This window comes from Callorhinus ursinus, unplaced genomic scaffold (genome assembly GCF_003265705.2).
Source record: "Callorhinus ursinus isolate GAN/ISIS: 27379988/994484 unplaced genomic scaffold, GSC_fseal_2.0 scaffold94, whole genome shotgun sequence".
Taxonomy (NCBI): Eukaryota; Metazoa; Chordata; class Mammalia; order Carnivora; family Otariidae; genus Callorhinus; species Callorhinus ursinus.
Window position 1 is genome coordinate 43,397 of NW_027397156.1, and position 18,326 is coordinate 61,722.

Here is an 18,326-nt window from a genome sequence, read left to right on the forward strand (position 1 = left end):
TATTTGGGGGCCATATCTACAATGAGATGTGGCTTTCTGTGTCTTGGCCAGCTTACCTTGCCTCTGCCATCCAACCCCTTCCCTCCGTACCCCCCCACACCCTCATGTTCACATATACCCCTATACAGGATCTGCTTTTATTCCATCAGTGCCTTGAGGAGGATGGTGTTATTGCAGATGAAGGAAGGTGCTCTGGACCTTGTGGCATTCCTTATATTACCTGCTTAGCAACCGACCCTCTCTCTGCATAGGCTGCATGCTCTCTTCATCTCTGCTTTCTGATTGCTTTCTCCTCCTTCTGCTCCTTATTGTTACTCATCAACTAACATGATGAGCACCCGTTACATGAAGGCTATTGTTCTAGGCCAAGGGGAAAAGATGACAGGGGCCTTGTCCTTACATGGTTTGAAATCTATGGGAACATAGGCTTCTTTCTGATCTGCCACTTCATCCTAGAAGAGTTTGTTATTTATAACCCATGGGGTAGGGAAATTCTAATGAACGGTAATTCAGAGATCTGGATTCCAATCATTGTAGCTGTAAGAACTTAGAAAAGTCATTGACTCCTTCTAAAGTTCGATTCTGTCATTAGCAAATTAAGGCAGTTGAGTGAGGTGATGTTCACTGTCATCCCTAAGGTTTGGTTCCTATGATTTAATTTTCTCAAATCATGCTCTACAGTACACGAATGTCTCAAAACATAAGGTTTGGTGAAAAATGAGGTTCAATGGTTAAATCTATTTGGAAAACATTAAATAATGTTAAGGAATGTATTAGAGGCTTTAATATTCTAATGTCTATTATGAACCTCTCTGAGATGGTTAAAGTATCAGATTCCCAAACTCATTTAATTGGGGAGTGTGAGTGTATGTAAATATCTATTACCATGACACAAAACTAGAATTGTGTAGAACACAGATTGGGAATGAAAAGTGGAATGCCTGCAACATGAGCTCTGGACGCAAGGCTGCTTACATTTGCAGCCTGCTCTAGTACCCACTAGTTCTACCACCTGGGGGATTATTTAGCTTCTCCATGCTTCAGTTTTCTTGTTTGTCTAAGAAAATTAGGGAAAGCTCCTACCTCATGGCTCTTAGGAGTGACTGGAATACAGTAAGCATTCAGTAAATGTTTATAATTAACTATTGCTATCTTTAGTGAATGTTTATTAAAAAGCTAATCAACAAAAGGTGCTTACATTTTATTGTAAAGATTGACTTAGCCACAGTCTGTGGTCCTGTTTGAGATGTCAGCTAGGATGCCAGAACTAGACAGCATGCTGCTGCCTCCGTGACGTAAAGTTGGGTCAGAAAATGGGCAAGGAAAAGCAAAAATTCAGAGGAGCTCAGTACAAGCACATGGGAAAATCCCTACAGAATGATATGGCAGGGGTAGGAATAAGCAGCAGTAAGAACAAAAACATTGGCCAAATTGATGCTTTGGTAATGAATTTCATGATTCGTGTTCGATTTTGTTTCTTTTTAGCCATAGAAAATGGAACATTGATTACTTTTGTTGTATGTATCTTCCAAGCAGGAAAGCAAGGAGGTATATAGGTGAGGAGAGGTTATGTTGTAGTAACAAACATCTCATAAATCTCAGTGGGTTATAATAAAGGGTTACTTATTGCTCAGACTACTTACCCATCCTGGTGTTCTTGAGGCTCTGCTCCATTCTTTCTGGAGCTGGCTGCTCCACCTTCTCATGTGCTCTGCATCAATATGGCAGAGGAAAACCATTCTGGCAAGTAAGTGCTGCAGGCCAGATGTAACACATGTCCTAACTCATCAACTAGAACCAGGGAACTAGAACCACATCATTACATGGGCCAGGAAGGACACAATCCTATCGTGTGCCCAGGAGGTGGAGAGCTGGAAATATTTGGTAAACAGTAGCATTGACGCCCATCAACTGCCCTCCTGATCATGAAATATCTGGCTATCATAGACAAAATGGCTTACTCACTCTCAAGGGAGTCAACCCAAAAGTCACACAAAAGCCTTATCTATTCCTGGCACAAAGCTGAAATTCTAGGCTCTCTAGTAGCATGTAGTTGTCTTCATGTTACGGAGTGACATGTTCAGTTAGGGTTGTGGGTCCTCCTAATTCAGAGATGTAGGGAACCCAAAAGACAAGTTTTGTTTCCCTCTTTCACAACACAATAGACAATAGTTGATCTGAAATAGGATAACTTTAATAAATAGTCCCATTCAGAAAGGGGGAGATAGAAGAAGCTCAGCAATCCCTGCTTTGTGGTGATTCTGAAACCCTGCTAAGGACAATTCGGCCCTTGTTTGGCTGCTCTTCTCTGCCTCTTAGCTTCTTCTCTGGAACGTTCCTTTTTCTCTGTTATCTTCGTTGCTCATATCTGAGATGGGCATGCTGCTGATACTTTCCTTTGGGACTCAGTAGCTTTCTCAGCCAGCTTCTTGACCATAAAAATTTAGGGACACAAGGTTGTTTCAAGTCTTGAACAGTAATGAATGGTTTAGTCCAGGGCAGGGTGCCTTTGAGTATGGCTATCTTAAAATTACCTTGGGCTTTTCCCTATCTGCTCCAGGCAGCTCTATGTGCCAATAGCCAATAACCACACCAATGGTTCTTCTTCAGATGAACGTAACCGTGGATAATTTGAGTCTGTCAGTTTTCTGTGGGAAGTTACACTTTTAGTCTTTCTCTCGGTCTCTCTCTCTTTGTCTCTCCTCTGCCCTCCCTTTTTAAGCTACTTTGTCCAATTAAAAATAATTTTTTGTGGTGGTGGTAGGGAAGCCATAGCTATAATTCGTTTTGCTTTAAAACACCTTATCCCACTCAGAGGTATTAACAGTGGGCATGACTGACCTCTGCTTGATTTGTTCCATACAGCAAACCTGAGTCCTAATAAGCCCTTTTTGCACAGAGGTCTTTCAAGTTTTGTTTACTTTCTTGGGGGAGATGAGAAGCAGGTCCCTCTGCCAGTCCTCAAAATCCCCACATTTCTGGGCCATCTCTGGTCCATTCCACCTCTGCTTGCTAAATGACCAGTTCTTTTCTGAGCTCATCAATACCTTGTACTACGTTGTCAGATGTAGGTCGCAGTAGTCACTGTACAATACTAACAATCTGTTTTCAAACCTCCTCCCAGATAGGCAAGTTTTTAGGTACTTGATCTGCCTTCTAAGCTGTCACAGGCAACAATTTGCAAATATTTTGCCACTTGTAACATGGATTGCCTGTGAAGCTTCTTTACTGCCCATCATTTGGCCCCAGTCCAATGCCAAGGCCACAGATTTTTGGTTATAGCAGCTCCTCATTTCTGGGTAGTACTGTTGAATTGGTTCGGATAGGCTAGATTATGCCATGATAACAAATCAACCCCCATATAGCACAGGATTAGAATGAGTTTCTCACTCGTGCTACATTTCTATTGCTTTGGCTGGGCTCCATGTCACCTCACTCTGGACCCCGCCTCACACTGACAGCAGCCACCATCTTGACCACTACTGGTCAAGAGTGGCTGAGCTAAAGAAAGTTCTGGCGGCTTTCTTTACATTCAATGCAATGTTTTAGTCTAGAAGTGACACACATCACTTCTGCGTACAAATCCTTGGTCAGAACTATTTGCCTGGTCTAACCACAGGGGAGCTGGAGAGCACAAACCCCCATTCCTGGAAGGTAGAGAACTGGAGACATCTGGAAAGCAGCACTGGTGACTTATCTCCGTTGTGGACTGGCATGAAGAAGCAGGCTGCAAACGTGTGATACTAACAAGCTCTCTTGGGATCCTCCCTGAATGATAAAGAGTTCTTTATAGATTTATTTCTTGGCATGGCTAGTCATTTCCTAAGGCTGTTGATTTGCATGGCACAGATGTCTAATGCATTCCTTTTCCAATATACAGCTTCACTCAAGCAAAAGCTGTTAGATTTTTCTCTAGTGGATTCTGGAGTATCATCATCACCATCATCATTTTGTAGTTGATATCACTATCATCGTCATCATCATCAAAACTCTGGCTAAGGAGCTAAATATAAATGATGCTTATCTATAGAATATATATATTTGCATTTGTCCTTCCCCTTGTCCACTCTGGTCCCAGGGAAAGCCCAGGAGGAGGAAAATGGTGATGGTGCTTCCAAAGACTAAATTAATAGAAGGGGACTTTAGGTCTAAGAGTTACACTATCAAGTGTGAGAAGGGGGCACTAAACAGTTTATAAGACTAGTGGGTGCTACTGGCAGGAACTTAAAGCTCAAATTTCAAGACAGTGATTTCTTTTTAATGTAAGTCTTAGATGACCAAATTTGTGTGTGTTTGTGTGCGTGTGTGTGTATGTGTGTGTGTGCATGTAGAGGGATGGGAACAAAAGGAATGTAGCAAAGATTGTTTGCAAAGCATAGAATCACCCAATCATCCATTAATCTCCCCATGTCCCCCAGAATTCAAAGCTTCCTTCCTTCATCTTTCCAGCCAGGAAAATGGGGGGAAGGTTAAGAGGAGTAAAAATGACCCAGGAAGGAGGCAGGGTCATATAGGACACTGTTTTCTGGTCAGAGGAACTTCCACATTGGCCATCCTGAAGAACGGAAGGATTGGGGCAGTGAGCCTTGCCCAGAGGTGAGAGAGTAAGATGAGAGACACAGTGTCTGATGCATCACACCCCTGCCCCCAACTGTCTCCATATGGTTTGTCTTCTCCAGTGCAGAGCCAAAGAAAGGGGTGATTTTTCTTGATTCTTCTCAGGGAGGATGTGTGTATAATTATGCACTCAAGTAGGAACTGAGGGTGTTGACCACTTACCACTCTTTCCTCCCACAGGGGCCTGTGGGTGATAAGGCAGGTAAAAAGAAACATTCTGAGATTATTCAGAGAAACAAGGCCCAGTCTATGACCACTGTCCTCTCTCTCCAGAGGAACACTACAAGGATCCTACTGCTGGGGTGATGACAAGCACACACGTGCGTGCATGCGCGTGTGCACACACACATATACAAAGTAAAAAAATTAATAAAAGAAGCCTGGAAAATAGGATAGAATGCTAATTTACATACCTGGGATGAGTACATTTTAAACTCCAGGGCAGAGACACTAATATAAATGGTTATCAAATTATGTGGCACATTGTTATGTACTCATCTTGGTTAGTACATACATCCATTTTCAGGTGGTTCCTCCCTACTGTGACCTTTTTCTTCCCACGCTGTGCTCCTGATCTGATGCAGATATTGTGCTCATTTGGAAGTCAGCATGACCCTGTGAAGATGCGAATCTGGGACAACATCTTCTCTGGTTTTCTTTTGACCCCACTGACCACCCCTTGGTCTCCTTTGCTGGCTCCTCTTCTTCCTGAACTTGAACTGTGAATTGTAAAGTACTGTGCAGGACTTGGCCTTGGTTATGTTTCTCTTCATTGTCCATATTCTGTCTCTCTAGAAGATGTCAGTGCCATGGGCTTAAATATTTCTAAATATTTTACATTCACAAATCACTCATTTCTTTTTCATATTCCAGGCCTGAATAAATAACCACTTCTCAATGTCTTTATTTGCATGTTTAATTTACCTCTCCAATTTAACATTTCTGAACATGAGGTCTTGATTGATCCTAACCTGTTTATTTATTTTTTTAAAGATTTTATGTATTTGAGAGAGAGAGAGCATGAGAGAAAGAGAGAGAGAGTGCGAGCTCAAGTGGGGGGAGGAGCAGAGGGAGAGGGAGAAGCAGACTCCCCGCTGAGCAGGGAGCCCAATGCTCAACCAACCGAGCAACCCAGGCACCCCTGATCCTAACCTGTTTAATTCCTTATATTCCCTTTCTTAGTAAATGACACCTCTCTCCCCCGTTGCTCAAACCCCAAACCTGGCATTCTTTGATTGTTTCTCATGTCCTATCCATCACCAATTCCTGCTGATTCTCTTAAATCTCCCCGCCACGCCCCCACCTCATCCCCACTCTATCCCTACTTGCTTTACTTTTAGTCCAGTCCCTGTCACTATCAACCTTTTCCCAGACTACTGCAATTTCCTGGCCCATTTTCCTTTTGCCCCCTTGTAATGCATTCTCTTCATAGCCTCTATGCAAATCATGTCTCCTCTCTGCTTGACAGCCATCCCATATTATCTCTTCTGGGGCATCTTTCCCAACCACCCTGTTCAAAGTTGAATCCTCAGGTTGATTTCTGACATAGCATCCCATTTAGTTTCTCAAAGCATTTACTATAATATATAAATTTCTTCTTTATTGTTTACTGTCAAAATTTTCTGTCTAGAATGTAATGTATTTACTGCACAGACATGTAAGCTCACGAAAACAGATATTTTGTCTAGATCACTTCTAAACCCCTAGCACCTGCCAGTATGATGGGCACCCAGCTGCTTCTCAATAAATGCTTGTTAATTCCGTGAATGGCCCCTAGCATCATTGCAAATATTTGAATTTAGGCACAAGAAAAATCTGTGCTGTCATGAAATCGGTGCTCAGTGAATGTGGGGGAAATGTTCACCTGTCACTGGAAGTGGTGTTGCAGTGTATGGATGGGGTTGTGCCTTTTGTCTTTCTTCACCTGGGAACTGGCACTTCTGAAGGTGTAATTTTACTCACTCTTCATATATGCTGGAGAAGAATGATCTAAGCATACGGATTTTCTAAAGCTAAGAAATGAGTCTCTTTCACAAAAGAACTAAAAACAGAACTCTGATTCATGAATTTGCTAATGACTCTTCTCTCAGGGGGAACCTCCTCGCGCACAGTGAGACATCTCCTGGGGCACAGCCTCATGCCTGATGTGAAGGTAACCAGGAACGTCAGCTCTGATGTAGGCTGGCGGGCAGCACCAGCCAGACTTAACCCAGGGGTACTCAAATGGTGATTCCTTTTACCATGTTAGACTGTGCACCCTTCTGGCAGAATGCAGGTTTTTTTTTTTTTTTCCCATGCTCCCACCATTTGTTTTGAAGAGTTACTGACCTAGTTGACAGCCTCATGAATAAAAACAGCAATGACGAAAACAAACATGAAATGAATAATTCATTATAAATTTTGAAAACAAGGACAAAAAGAGTAAATTAATTTATAATCCAGAAAATAATTGCAGATAATTGGACAAGGGTGAAAGAGTATCTTCTGTATTGTGTCTGTTGTTGTTTCCTTTTCTTCTCTTTTACTTTTTCTTATTTTTTTGAATGGAGCGACTTGCATGAAGTCTAAATTGCTTAATTACATAGCCTGTAAATAGGGAAACTGTGGACTGGGTGACTGGGTGCAATTGCTTTCTCACCTTTCACTGAAGCATGCAAGGTGAAGGGAGGAAGTGGAAACTAACAGCACAGGCACAGAGAGGAAGCAGAGTCTGGCTGCACCTCCTGAAGCAACAGCCCAGAGAATGAAGATGCAATGAGATGCTAGCTTCTCTCCTACGCATTCACTACCTGACCTCTGCCCTACACATCTAGAAGACTTTGTCTCTACTCCCCCCAACCCCTCCGGCAGTGAATGCTGCTGCGAACCACTGTGGTTTTAAAACACTGTGCAATACAAAGAATTCTTGCTTGTATCTTGCGGTTTGAGATTACCTTTATGTATCATTCCTGTCATTATCAGCAATGATATAAAATGAACAAGAAGCTACACAAAACAACTTGTAGTCATCAGCCAATTAATTTTGGCCACAGACAACCAGGAAGGGAGAAACTGGGGTAAAGAGAAGCAAATGCCAACCATACCTGGAAGTGGCAGTCTAAAAAAATCAGAGCAATCCTCTTCCACCAAACTCTAACTTGTCTGGTCTAGTAAAGAAAGACTATATGGTTTCCAGTGGAAATGGATAGAAAACCATTCTTACGGCTTCCCTCCTAGAGGGTTAGGGCAAGAGTCCCTAACATCAAACTTTGGTCCCTATCCAAATACTGCCAGGCGAGTCTTCACTGTAACATTACCCAAGAGCAGGGGCCATCTTTCTCATAGGGTTGTGGGACAGATGGGGCTGTGAGTGACATAGCACAGGTAGAGCACCTGGAATCCGGCCAGCACATATTAGATGCTCAGTAAATGTAGCCATTATTTTTCTTTTCAACATTCTTACATACCACTTCCCACTCATCCCCTCCTCTCTTTTCTTGCCTGTGCAGTAAGAAGGCATTCCCCGATGAGCTCCCAGGGAGGCTGGGAGCAAATGAATTCCAGGCTGTGCTTCCCTGAACCAGGATACCTCTGAGAGACCACCATCTTCTGGTTCTTTTTTCACTGGGGCTGCTGCCCCAGTTCCCAGAACTCCCCTGGAAAACCTCTGAGGCAAAAAGCAATGGGAGACTTCCCAGCCCCTTCTCTGCTACCAACTTTGCTACTCTAGAACAGTTGCAGCCTTGCCCTTCCAGGTTCGCGAAGGGAGGTATGGATTCTCTGGGGACTTACACTGGAATACTATCTAAATTGGAAGCTCTGAAGACTTCTACAGATGCTTTCTCTCTCTCTCTCTTTTGAGTAGATTAAGGAAGCTGGCAAATGGATCTTCGTAAATATCGAGGGACAAAATATGATTCGATTTTTTCATTAGATTTCTGGACGAGTGGAGGTACAGTGCTCCCTGTTGTGTTGTATGGTGGGGCGGGGTGTGTTTTCTCATCGGTGAAATGCACTGCGCAGATCACCTCCTGTAAACTGAAATGAGGAAAGCTGATTGCGGAGGTGGAGGGGGTGTGGTATTAGGGTGCTGGTGCTTGTTTAGGGGGCCGCGATTGTGAATGCGAGCAAGGGAGAGGCGTGCCAGGCGAGCGCGGGAAAGATTACTGGTGAGGCAAGTGTGTGTCTATTTCCACAGCGCCCTGGCTCGCGGCAGCCCCTGCCTGGCTGGGCGAGGGGTGTGATGTGAGAGTGGGGTGGGAGGGGGCAGCAGGCGGGGCCTGCCACGTCACTTGGAGAGTGAGTGTTGGGAAGGAAGGGCAGAGCGGAGAGCCGAGCCGCTGCCACTGCAACTGCCGCGGCTGCAGCGAAGGCTTGAGCGGTGGGGAGGTGGGTCCCCGCGCCCTGGCGCCGGGGCAGCCGCAGGGCCCTCTGCGAGGCCTGCGGCGCGACTCACAGGGAGGAGGTGGTGGCTGTGGCGGCGGGAACGGCGACCTTGGCCAGACGGAGCCCGCGGTGCACGTAGGGCGGAGGCCGAGCCCCGCCAGGAGTCTCTGCCGAGCCGGAGGGAGGCGCATCTGGCGCCTCGCTCCCAGCGGCTGCCGGGGGCTTGAGCGGCTGGAGAAACGCATTGGGAGCCCGGAAGAGCTAACCCTCCGGAGGTCGGACCCCCGCGTCCTGGAGCCCAGTCTCAGGCACGGCAGGGGGCGAAGCCACGCGTCTTTTCGGGCAGCCCGTTTCACACGCGCCAGTTTGCGGTTCCAGGTATCCCAGTAAGCTGTGGCACCCAAGCGCGGATATCTGGAGGCGCGGAGCGAAATCCTCTGCGTCCGGGTCCCCTCTCCAGACCTAGCCTTGCAGAGACCGGGGCTTCGGGGCTCACAGACCCAGCGGCCAGGCCAGACCGCGAGCTCGGAGGAGCGCGAGCCCCACCCTACACGGAGGGCGCCTCTGAGAGCCGGGAAGAGGTGCCGCGCTCCAGAGGTTGTGTCGTGGGCGCCGTCCTAGTGGCGGGGAGCGCACCGCGGAGGGGACATGAGGTCGGAGAAATCCCTGACGCTGGCGGCGCCGGGGGAGGTCCGTGGGCCGGAGGGGGAGCAACAGGATGCGGGAGATTTCCCGGAGGCCGGCGGGGGCGGGGGCTGCTGTAGTAGCGAGCGCCTGGTGATCAATATCTCCGGGCTGCGCTTCGAGACGCAACTGCGCACCCTGTCGCTGTTTCCCGACACGCTGCTGGGAGACCCCGGTCGCAGAGTCCGCTTCTTCGACCCCCTGAGGAACGAGTACTTCTTCGACCGCAACCGGCCCAGCTTCGACGCCATCCTCTACTACTACCAGTCCGGGGGCCGCCTGCGGAGGCCAGTCAACGTGCCCCTGGACATCTTCCTGGAGGAGATCCGCTTCTACCAGCTGGGGGACGAGGCCCTGGCGGCCTTCCGGGAGGACGAGGGCTGCCTGCCCGAAGGTGGCGAGGACGAGAAGCCACTGCCCTCCCAGCCCTTCCAGCGCCAGGTCTGGCTTCTCTTCGAGTACCCTGAGAGCTCAGGCCCCGCCAGGGGCATCGCCATCGTCTCCGTGTTGGTCATTCTCATCTCCATCGTCATCTTTTGCTTGGAGACCTTGCCCCAGTTCCGTGCAGATGGTCGAGGTGGAAGCAATGGTGTGAGCAGAGACTCCCCAATTTCCAGGGGTAGTCAAGAGGAAGACGAAGATGAAGAGGATTCCTATACCTTTCATCCTGGCCTCCCCCCGGGGGGCATGGTGGCAGGTGGCTCATCCTCGCTAAGTACTCTTGGAGGCTCTTTCTTTACTGACCCGTTCTTTCTGGTGGAGACCCTGTGCATAGTTTGGTTCACTTTTGAGCTCCTGGTTCGCTTTTCTGCCTGCCCCAGCAAGCCAGCCTTCTTCCGCAACATCATGAACATCATTGACTTGGTGGCCATCTTCCCCTACTTCATCACCCTGGGCACTGAGCTGGTACAGCAGCAGGAACAGCAGTCGGCCAGTGGAGGTGGCGGCCAGAACGGGCAGCAGGCCATGTCCCTGGCCATCCTCAGAGTGATCCGCCTGGTCCGGGTGTTCCGCATCTTCAAGCTCTCCCGCCACTCCAAGGGGCTCCAGATCCTGGGCAAGACCTTGCAGGCCTCCATGCGGGAGCTGGGCCTGCTCATCTTCTTCCTCTTCATCGGGGTCATCCTCTTCTCCAGTGCCGTCTACTTCGCAGAGGCCGACGATGATGATTCACTCTTTCCCAGCATCCCAGATGCCTTCTGGTGGGCAGTGGTTACAATGACCACGGTAGGTTATGGAGACATGTACCCCATGACGGTGGGGGGCAAGATCGTGGGCTCGCTGTGTGCCATCGCTGGGGTCCTCACCATTGCCCTGCCTGTGCCCGTCATTGTCTCCAACTTCAACTACTTCTATCACCGGGAGACGGAGCAGGAGGAGCAAGGCCAGTATACCCATGTCACTTGTGGGCAGCCTGCACCAGACCTGAAGGCAGCCGACAGTGGACTTGGCAAGCCTGAATTCTCCGAGACCGCTCGGGAACGGAGACCCAGCTACCTTCCTCCTCCACATCGGGCATATGCAGAGAAAAGGATGCTCACTGAGGTTTGACAGATGCAGGCAGGGCGTGAATGAAAAGGACGACCCTGAGCAAACAGCCTCAGGCTTCCTTCCCATTCTCCACTCCCTTCACCCGAGCTCCAGACAAATTCCTGATTCCCTCCCCTGCACTGGGTCCAGATACCTGGACTGTCAACCTTGTTGCTTGATCTCTCCAGCATTCAAGGTTTATCCATCTAAATGACATTCTTGAAATTCTAACGGTGCCACCCATTCATGCCCATCTTCTGTCACGTGGATGAGATTTCCATCTGACCTTCCCTCATGACTCTAAATTTTCATGTCTGGGGCTTGTAATATCTCTAGGAACAGAGATGTCAACAGGATGGAAACCAGGCATACCTGGGTCCTATTTCTCTCCTTGGTGTCCTTTGCTTTGGGGCATACACCTGTCAGCTTTTGGCTACATGGCAACTAGCAGAAGCTGGAAGACAGAAACAGTGTTCATCTTTCTGTTTTATTTCCGTGCCCTGTAACATCTGCTGGTCATCCTGCAGAAGACCCTTGGTAAAGCCTTTAGCTGCCCAGCCTCCAAATCTGTTATTCATCTCGAATCTTGGGAGGAATTAGAGAAACTGCAATTAAACTTAGCCATTTGGAGGACATTAGAGTCAGTCCCAGACCAAAGGGGCCAAAGGATTCCTCCAGGTGTGTCCTGGCACAGTGGATATCAGCCTTTTGTCTACATTCAATTCTTCCCTCCTTGATTCTCTAGCTTCCAGGAAGGTTCCTTCTCAGAGCCAAATACTCTTTTTGTGCAAGTGCCTTCCTGTGCAGAGGAACTGGAAAGAGGGAACCACAGAGCCAGGAGAAATGGCTGAATAGAGTCAAGCAACGAGCCTGACCGAATTATCTAAAGAGAGGTATCACTTAAGCAGACATTGTCATCTAGGAGGCGTGCAGAGAGGAACCTTGTTGCAGACGGGAAATTTCTCTCCCACAATTACCCCCAACCCTCTCAGGCCCCCCACCCTTCTTCCTGGGAATTTGACTGAGGATTGCAGTTGAAGGTTTTCCAAAGCAAACTCTAGCTTCAACCTGCAGACAGGTAAAAGCATCCATTGGATGTTAGCGTGGGGTTCTTCCCATTTTAGGGGCAATGAAATAGGTTTAGAGTAAGGAAGAAACATCATTCCTTTGTTGACAGCCTCACTGTTAGAGGTTTTTTTGCTGAGTCAAGCAAACATTCCCCTGCTCTGCCCCTTGGAGCTGCAGCTGACCTGCTCTAACTGGTAAGGTAATGTGGCGGTGTTACCACCGGATAAGCCATCCTCTTCCAGCGTGAAACTGCTGCCTTCATCCCACCTGCCCACTTCCCCTCATTTCTCTCCTGGTAACATTGTCATTTGTTTGTTGCCTTGAAAAACTGTGATGTACTGTTCTGAGCTCTGCTGGGTGCAGTTCAGAAACCGAAAGGACTGTTCACATGTTTTAAATTTTGTATCTATGCTTTAAGACTCTTTGATGAGAATGTCTCTTAAAAAAATTATTTTCTCAAGGAGCAACTTATGAGGCATTTTGAGGGTTTTCTTGAGAGACACTGTGGCTCTTGTGAGGGCCAGATCTAAATCTGGATTTTGCCACAGCCTGACAGGGTAACTTGGGCGCCACAGTGCCGCTCCGTGCCTCAGTTTCCCCACCCATTAAATGGGAACATTAATGTCTTCCCCTCCCTACCTCGTGGGGAATGTCGATGAACTCATCTGGGAAGCTGGGGATGATGCTATGCAAATGTGTGAATCTTAGTAAGGGACTTGAGTTTTTAGTTCATTATAGCCTGTTTTCCTATCTCCCAGAGGCAAAACCTCTCTGCCGGTTTTGCCCAAGATCCAAAGCCCAAGAGTAGGCTACCCTGGGCTATTGGCTCTTTAAGTCCCTGTTTAGCCTCTTGAACTGGGCCTCAGTCTCTCTTCTTACACTTCAGCAAGGAGGATGCTCTTTAGACAGGTCCAGTGGGATCTTGCCAGGGCCAGAGGCAGCCTTGATGGGGAGCTTGGCTTCTCCAAACCTGAAATACAGATAAGAGGAGTTCATGATTCAGAAATCTGCTCCGAGGCCATAAAGTTCTGGTTTTCCAAATGCCTTCAGTTACTTCTGGCTATTTGGGGAAAGGAGAAGGGCCCGCTACAGGGGTAATGGGGATGGTTTCAGCAAGGGTAAATGTTGGAACATGTCTGCATGTGTCTCTATATGTGTGTATGTGATCATCCTCATCACCATCCCTAATCAAACATTTCCTTTTCAAGTCAGAGCATGCCTGAAAGTAAAGGGTTTGTGGAGAGCTGGGCTCTCCAGGGACTCTGGTTGCCATAGCAACCTTCCAGACTGTTCTCTCCATCTTCTGATTTGGGCAGCAAGGGAGAACAGGAGACTACATATTCCCAGCTTCTGAAATGGGAACACCTCCTACATAGTGCTTTAGGGGCTGGTAATGACCAGTAGGATGTGTGACCTTTGGAAAATGGGGCGGGGGGAAGCAGTTCCCCCAAACTTTCTCCCTGGACCTTTCTTCCTGATTTCCCCATCCAGTCATCGAAGCTGCCTCATCTCACCCCTGATTCTTCAGAAATTTGAATGCTAAGCAACTGCCAGTTAAACCAGTGTCAATATTATCTTTTTCAAAATGACAAAGAGAGACCTGGAGGGGACATGCTCCTCAAGAGGCGGCCAGGCTGGGCCTGGCCGAGAGTCCTGACAGTTACAGTCCATGACAGTATCATGGAACTGCCATCTCCTCAGAGAGAGGCTCCTCCCTGCTCTCAGAGAGACCGAGAGAAATGACACTTCTTCCTCCGGGGGAATTATTTAGCTCTGTTCCTAGCAATCTCATAGGTGGCTCTTCTCAAGACATCGAAGAAACACGGAGAGGCTGTGACCTGACCTACTTTCTGTGAAGGATTTTGCCAAGCGATCCCTCTGGCTCTGAGCCTCTTTGTGTGGATTTTGTGCCCCGAGCATCGAGAGAAGATGCATTCTGTGCTGCCTGAGACGGCTGGGGTGGCGATTTCCCGGCTGCCAGCAAAGGCAAGGGTCAGGCCTCCGTTACACCTGACTCGCCGGCAGGAGCTCCCAAATGCCTTCCTGGATCTGTCAGGCTCAGCTGCGATGTGGGATAGTCCTCCTGCCTGATCATCCCTAAGGAGAGGGGTGGAGAACTGGCCGCCTTTGCATCAGAGGTAGGTTCTGCTGTTGGGGAATTTTGCTCCTGGCTCAGCGCTCCGGGCCAGATTATAACTTGGGGAGGGGAGCACATCATCCCGGAGACCTGGGGCTTTGATGTCCTGGTCCTCAGTGACCACCTTCCTCTTCTTTTGTGTATATTCTGTGACTCCCTGTACTTTAGTCTCCTTCCTCCATTTCTGTTCCCTCACTGCTGCCTCCCCCACCCTTTCTAGTCACCTCCTTTTGTCTGCACTCCCCTCCCCTTCTCCTAGGTGTTCTCATTTTCACGGCATTTTTTTTTTTTTTGCCTTCTTGTCACATTTCTGGCTTTTGCCCTGCTGTTGTTTTAATCTCTTCCTGCTTCTCTATGTGTCTTTATTTCTTTCTTTCTCCCTCTCTCCACCTTTTTAGTAGCAGGGAGCAGCTGTACCATTTCTGTTGAGATCACACCTTGAACTCTAGGATAGCGGTGCTCTCACGTGTTTGCTAAGAAGGCTGTTCTCCAGCTGGAGGACACCCTCCCCCCGCCAATTCCCTGCCAGTTCAGTGTCTTATCCTTTCCTGCCAAGCTCGCCCCTGTGATCACAAGTTCTGAATTTACGGAGCAAGATGAGTTTGCGCTGGGTTTAGAAAAATGTCTCTGCAGAAATTTCCTGAATCTTCAAAAATAAAAGAGAGAAGGAAAAAGAAAAGAGGGGGAGAGAGAGAGAGAGAGAGAGAGAGAACCCCTAAGTCCCCCAACCTTAAAAAACTTACAGAAAGGTTCAAAACAAAACAAAAGAACAGTAGGAACAGTAAGCTAAACACAAAAACAAGAACTTAGGAGGAAATGGAATTAGGAGTGGAATTAGCCTGGAAAAAGCCTTAACTCAGAAGTGGCCCTCAAGCTGCCCTTAGTTCACTTGAAGGCCCTCATAGCATCCAGCTGTCTCTCTTGCACACTGAAGGCAGGGCAAAGCAAGGGCATATATCCCAGGGGTGCCAGGTGCAGGGGACACTCCTTGACAAGATGGATTAAAATTCTCTACCCAGTTCTTAAGGGGAGCTGTGCCCTCTCCTTGCTGGAGGTGGTAGGCTGTAGGTAGTCCCCCCTGCATTAGGATGGGGGGGGGGGGGGGGGGGGGGGGGGGGGTGGAGGGTAATGGACATTTTCTAAAACATGTGATAGTTGTTTAACTCTATACACTAACCAAAAAAAGTCATTGGATTGTGGGGGTAGGGAGAAGTGGCATGGGGCTGATAACCTGAGAGTTTCACACCTTGTTTGTTTGGTTTTATAAATCTAGAAGGTTAGCATCTCTAAAGATGGACCAGTCTAAATATCCAGGATGGAATGACAGTTTTTTCCTTCTGCCACTTGGGGACACTTTAGAGCTTTCATGCACTTGCTCCTTGCTACTCAAATACATTGCCAAGAACTGCCCTCTTTTTTCTTTTTTTTTAATTTTGACAATCAAATCATTGTGGGATTTTTCCTCTTTGCTCAAGCAAAAGAAAGGTCAGAGCCATTTTTGGCAAGTGCAGAGCATGATTAGCATGTATTGGGTTAGGGTGAGTATGCTGGACATTATTCATTACATAGGACTAAGGCAGTGAACTTGCCTGAGGGGTTCATACTTTGCTGGCAAAACAAAAACGAAGAAAAGCTTCAAAATCCCCACCAACCAACCGAAAAACCCCACCTAGTCTCTGCACCTGTAAAGTCAGAATTCCTTAAGAAATCCTACAGGAGTCAAGGTTTTATTCTGCTGGCCTCCTTCCCACCCTCCTCCCTGCAGTAACCATTAACCCTTTACAGCCACTGTGGGGTCCCCAGTCTTTGGTGCTTTGGGCAAGCAGAAGTCAGCTCACCAGGCTCCAGGTTTGTTCATCAGACATTGCTCTCCTGCTCTCACTTGCCTTTTGCTTGCTGGGACCCATCCTTCCCTCCCCTGGGTACTTCTCACATAACACTTTCCAGTCCTGCTGCTTATCATTCCTTCTCTCCACTGGCTGAGCCCTTGTTTTTGGCAGTATTTCTGTCATCCGGCGTCTCTGCACAAATGCCAAGATAGATTTCCAGAGAACAACTGTCCTTCTGGGACAATCTGGCTGCCGTGCCAGCTCTGATGGGTTTTGACTGTGTGTTCTTGCCCTGGGGAGAGAGGTGGGGTCTGATTCTAGCTTGTCAAGGTCACTTAGGGAAGGACATTCTTTAAACGGTAGGATTTCCTCTCTCCGTTCTGCTTTATACCGGGCTGCCTCGGGTGGCACAGATTAGCTTCTGGCAGAATAAGGCCCAGAGCTTGGGGCTTCAGTGGGAGAGGGAACTTGCCAGATGCAGGCCACTGGGAATACAAGACAGATGGGCTCTTAGTTCTCATGTTACCGTGTCTCCCAATGAAACACCTTCCTGTTCTGGGCTTGAGGTCCCTGGGGGATTGGAGATTGTCATGTCATGTCCCTTTGCTCTGAGCCCCTAGATAGAGGAGTTCACCCTGTCTCCCTGTCCCTTCTTCATTCTCACTCCCTTGGTACCCTAAAGAGGGGATGAAATTCTATTTGCGACCACTTCTGAAGGACAGACAGGGTGCTGACTCCCTCATTCCCAGAACAACAGAGCAAAAGGGACCGTAAGTATCATTAATACTGGTCTCATCTTGACTATCACTTAAACCACTTAGGGCCTAACCCGGGTGGGGGTTTATAACAATTTTTTTTTAAACATAACTCTGACCTTATCGTTGTTACTATGAAGAGGCTTTTCCCCGAGTCTGCCTTGGGCCTCGGCAGACACTCTTTGCCTGCCCCTGGAAAACATCTTGGATCCTGAAGCAGCCTCCACGGCAGGCTGCAGGGAGCACAGACAGACCCCTGCTCTTTGGTGAGCACAAAACCAACATTTCAAAAGGAAATCAGAGCCACGCAGTCTGCTGGTGCTGCTATTTTTGACCTGCTCGCTGTTCTCTCAGGGCTTGACAACCTCTGTCTCCAGGAGACAGACAGACCAGCTCTTGGCAGCAGGGACATTTTGCTTTGAAAAAGAACACAGGAAGACAGTCGTGCGGCTGGGAGGGGCCAGGAACACTGGCCATTCCTTCCCTCTCCTCCAGGAGGCTCGGCACCTGGCTGGCGGGGTCCAGGGTCCATAGGTCTAAGGCTAGGGCACTGTCCTTGCCCGGTGAATCCTTCCTCTGCTTTGGTCCTCCCCAATGGGAGTCGTCCTAGCAAGAATGAGAACGGCACCATTCATTTAAAAAAAACACTTAAAATGCCTTCAATGCTTTCGAACATATTGTCATATAACAAAAAGGACTCTGTAGCTAAGTTTCCTGGGTTCAAATCCCACCTTGCCACTTACCTGCTAGGTGACATGGAGCAAGTTCTGAAACTGCTCCGTGCCTCAGTTTCCCTTTCTGCAAAGGGGGGGATAATAATAGTACCAATCTCACGGAGCTGTTTTGAGGATTACATGAACTAATATATGTGCAGTGTTTATGTAATATGTAATAATAGGTACGTGGTATAATATGTCACAATATATAAGCACTATACCAAGATTGGCTGTTATTACTATTATCCTACAACAACCAAATGAGGTTGGCGGGCTAGGCATTGTTTTCCTCTGGCAGATAAGACGGTTGAGGCTCAGAGGGCATGTTTAAGGGCACACAACTAATGTGTGACCCATCATCCTCAGGGGAGACGTAATTTACAGAACTTAGTGAGGGTCCGATTAATACTAAACAAGAAGAGGGAATGGATTTGTGATTCCTAAATGTGTATATGGGCTTTTATTTACATGCCGATTTGTCTCTTTGAGGGAAAACCAGCAGGCGTCCTGTCTTTCTCCCCATTCCTCTCTGTATATAGTTACATATCTCACAGAGCCATAATTTCACATAGCTAGATACCTCACTTAGCTATATATATATATACACACACACACACAGATTTAC

General features: G+C 47.8%; 2 protein-coding genes across 5 annotated transcripts in view; both read left to right on the forward strand.

Annotated features, from left to right (window-relative positions):
- Positions 1-9,372, forward strand: part of GALNT8 (polypeptide N-acetylgalactosaminyltransferase 8) — a gene marked incomplete at its 5' end in the record, with an annotated part of 50,205 nt that extends 40,833 nt beyond the window's left edge. Inside the window, one exon of the mRNA XM_025851838.2 lies at positions 8,795-9,372. Coding sequence (XP_025707623.2) covers positions 8,795-9,372 — 578 coding nt within the window. The remainder of the gene's footprint in view (positions 1-8,794) is intronic.
- A 222-nt stretch (positions 9,373-9,594) lies between these two features.
- The window catches only part of KCNA6 (potassium voltage-gated channel subfamily A member 6), a 65,571-nt gene continuing 56,839 nt past the window's right edge, over positions 9,595-18,326 (forward strand). For all 4 annotated transcript variants that reach the window (XM_073888748.1, XM_073888747.1, XM_073888746.1 and 1 more), the window contains exon 1: positions 9,595-14,402. In XM_073888748.1, coding sequence (XP_073744849.1) covers positions 9,631-11,217 — 1,587 coding nt within the window. In that variant the 5' untranslated portion in view covers positions 9,595-9,630 and the 3' untranslated portion in view covers positions 11,218-14,402. The remainder of the gene's footprint in view (positions 14,403-18,326) is intronic.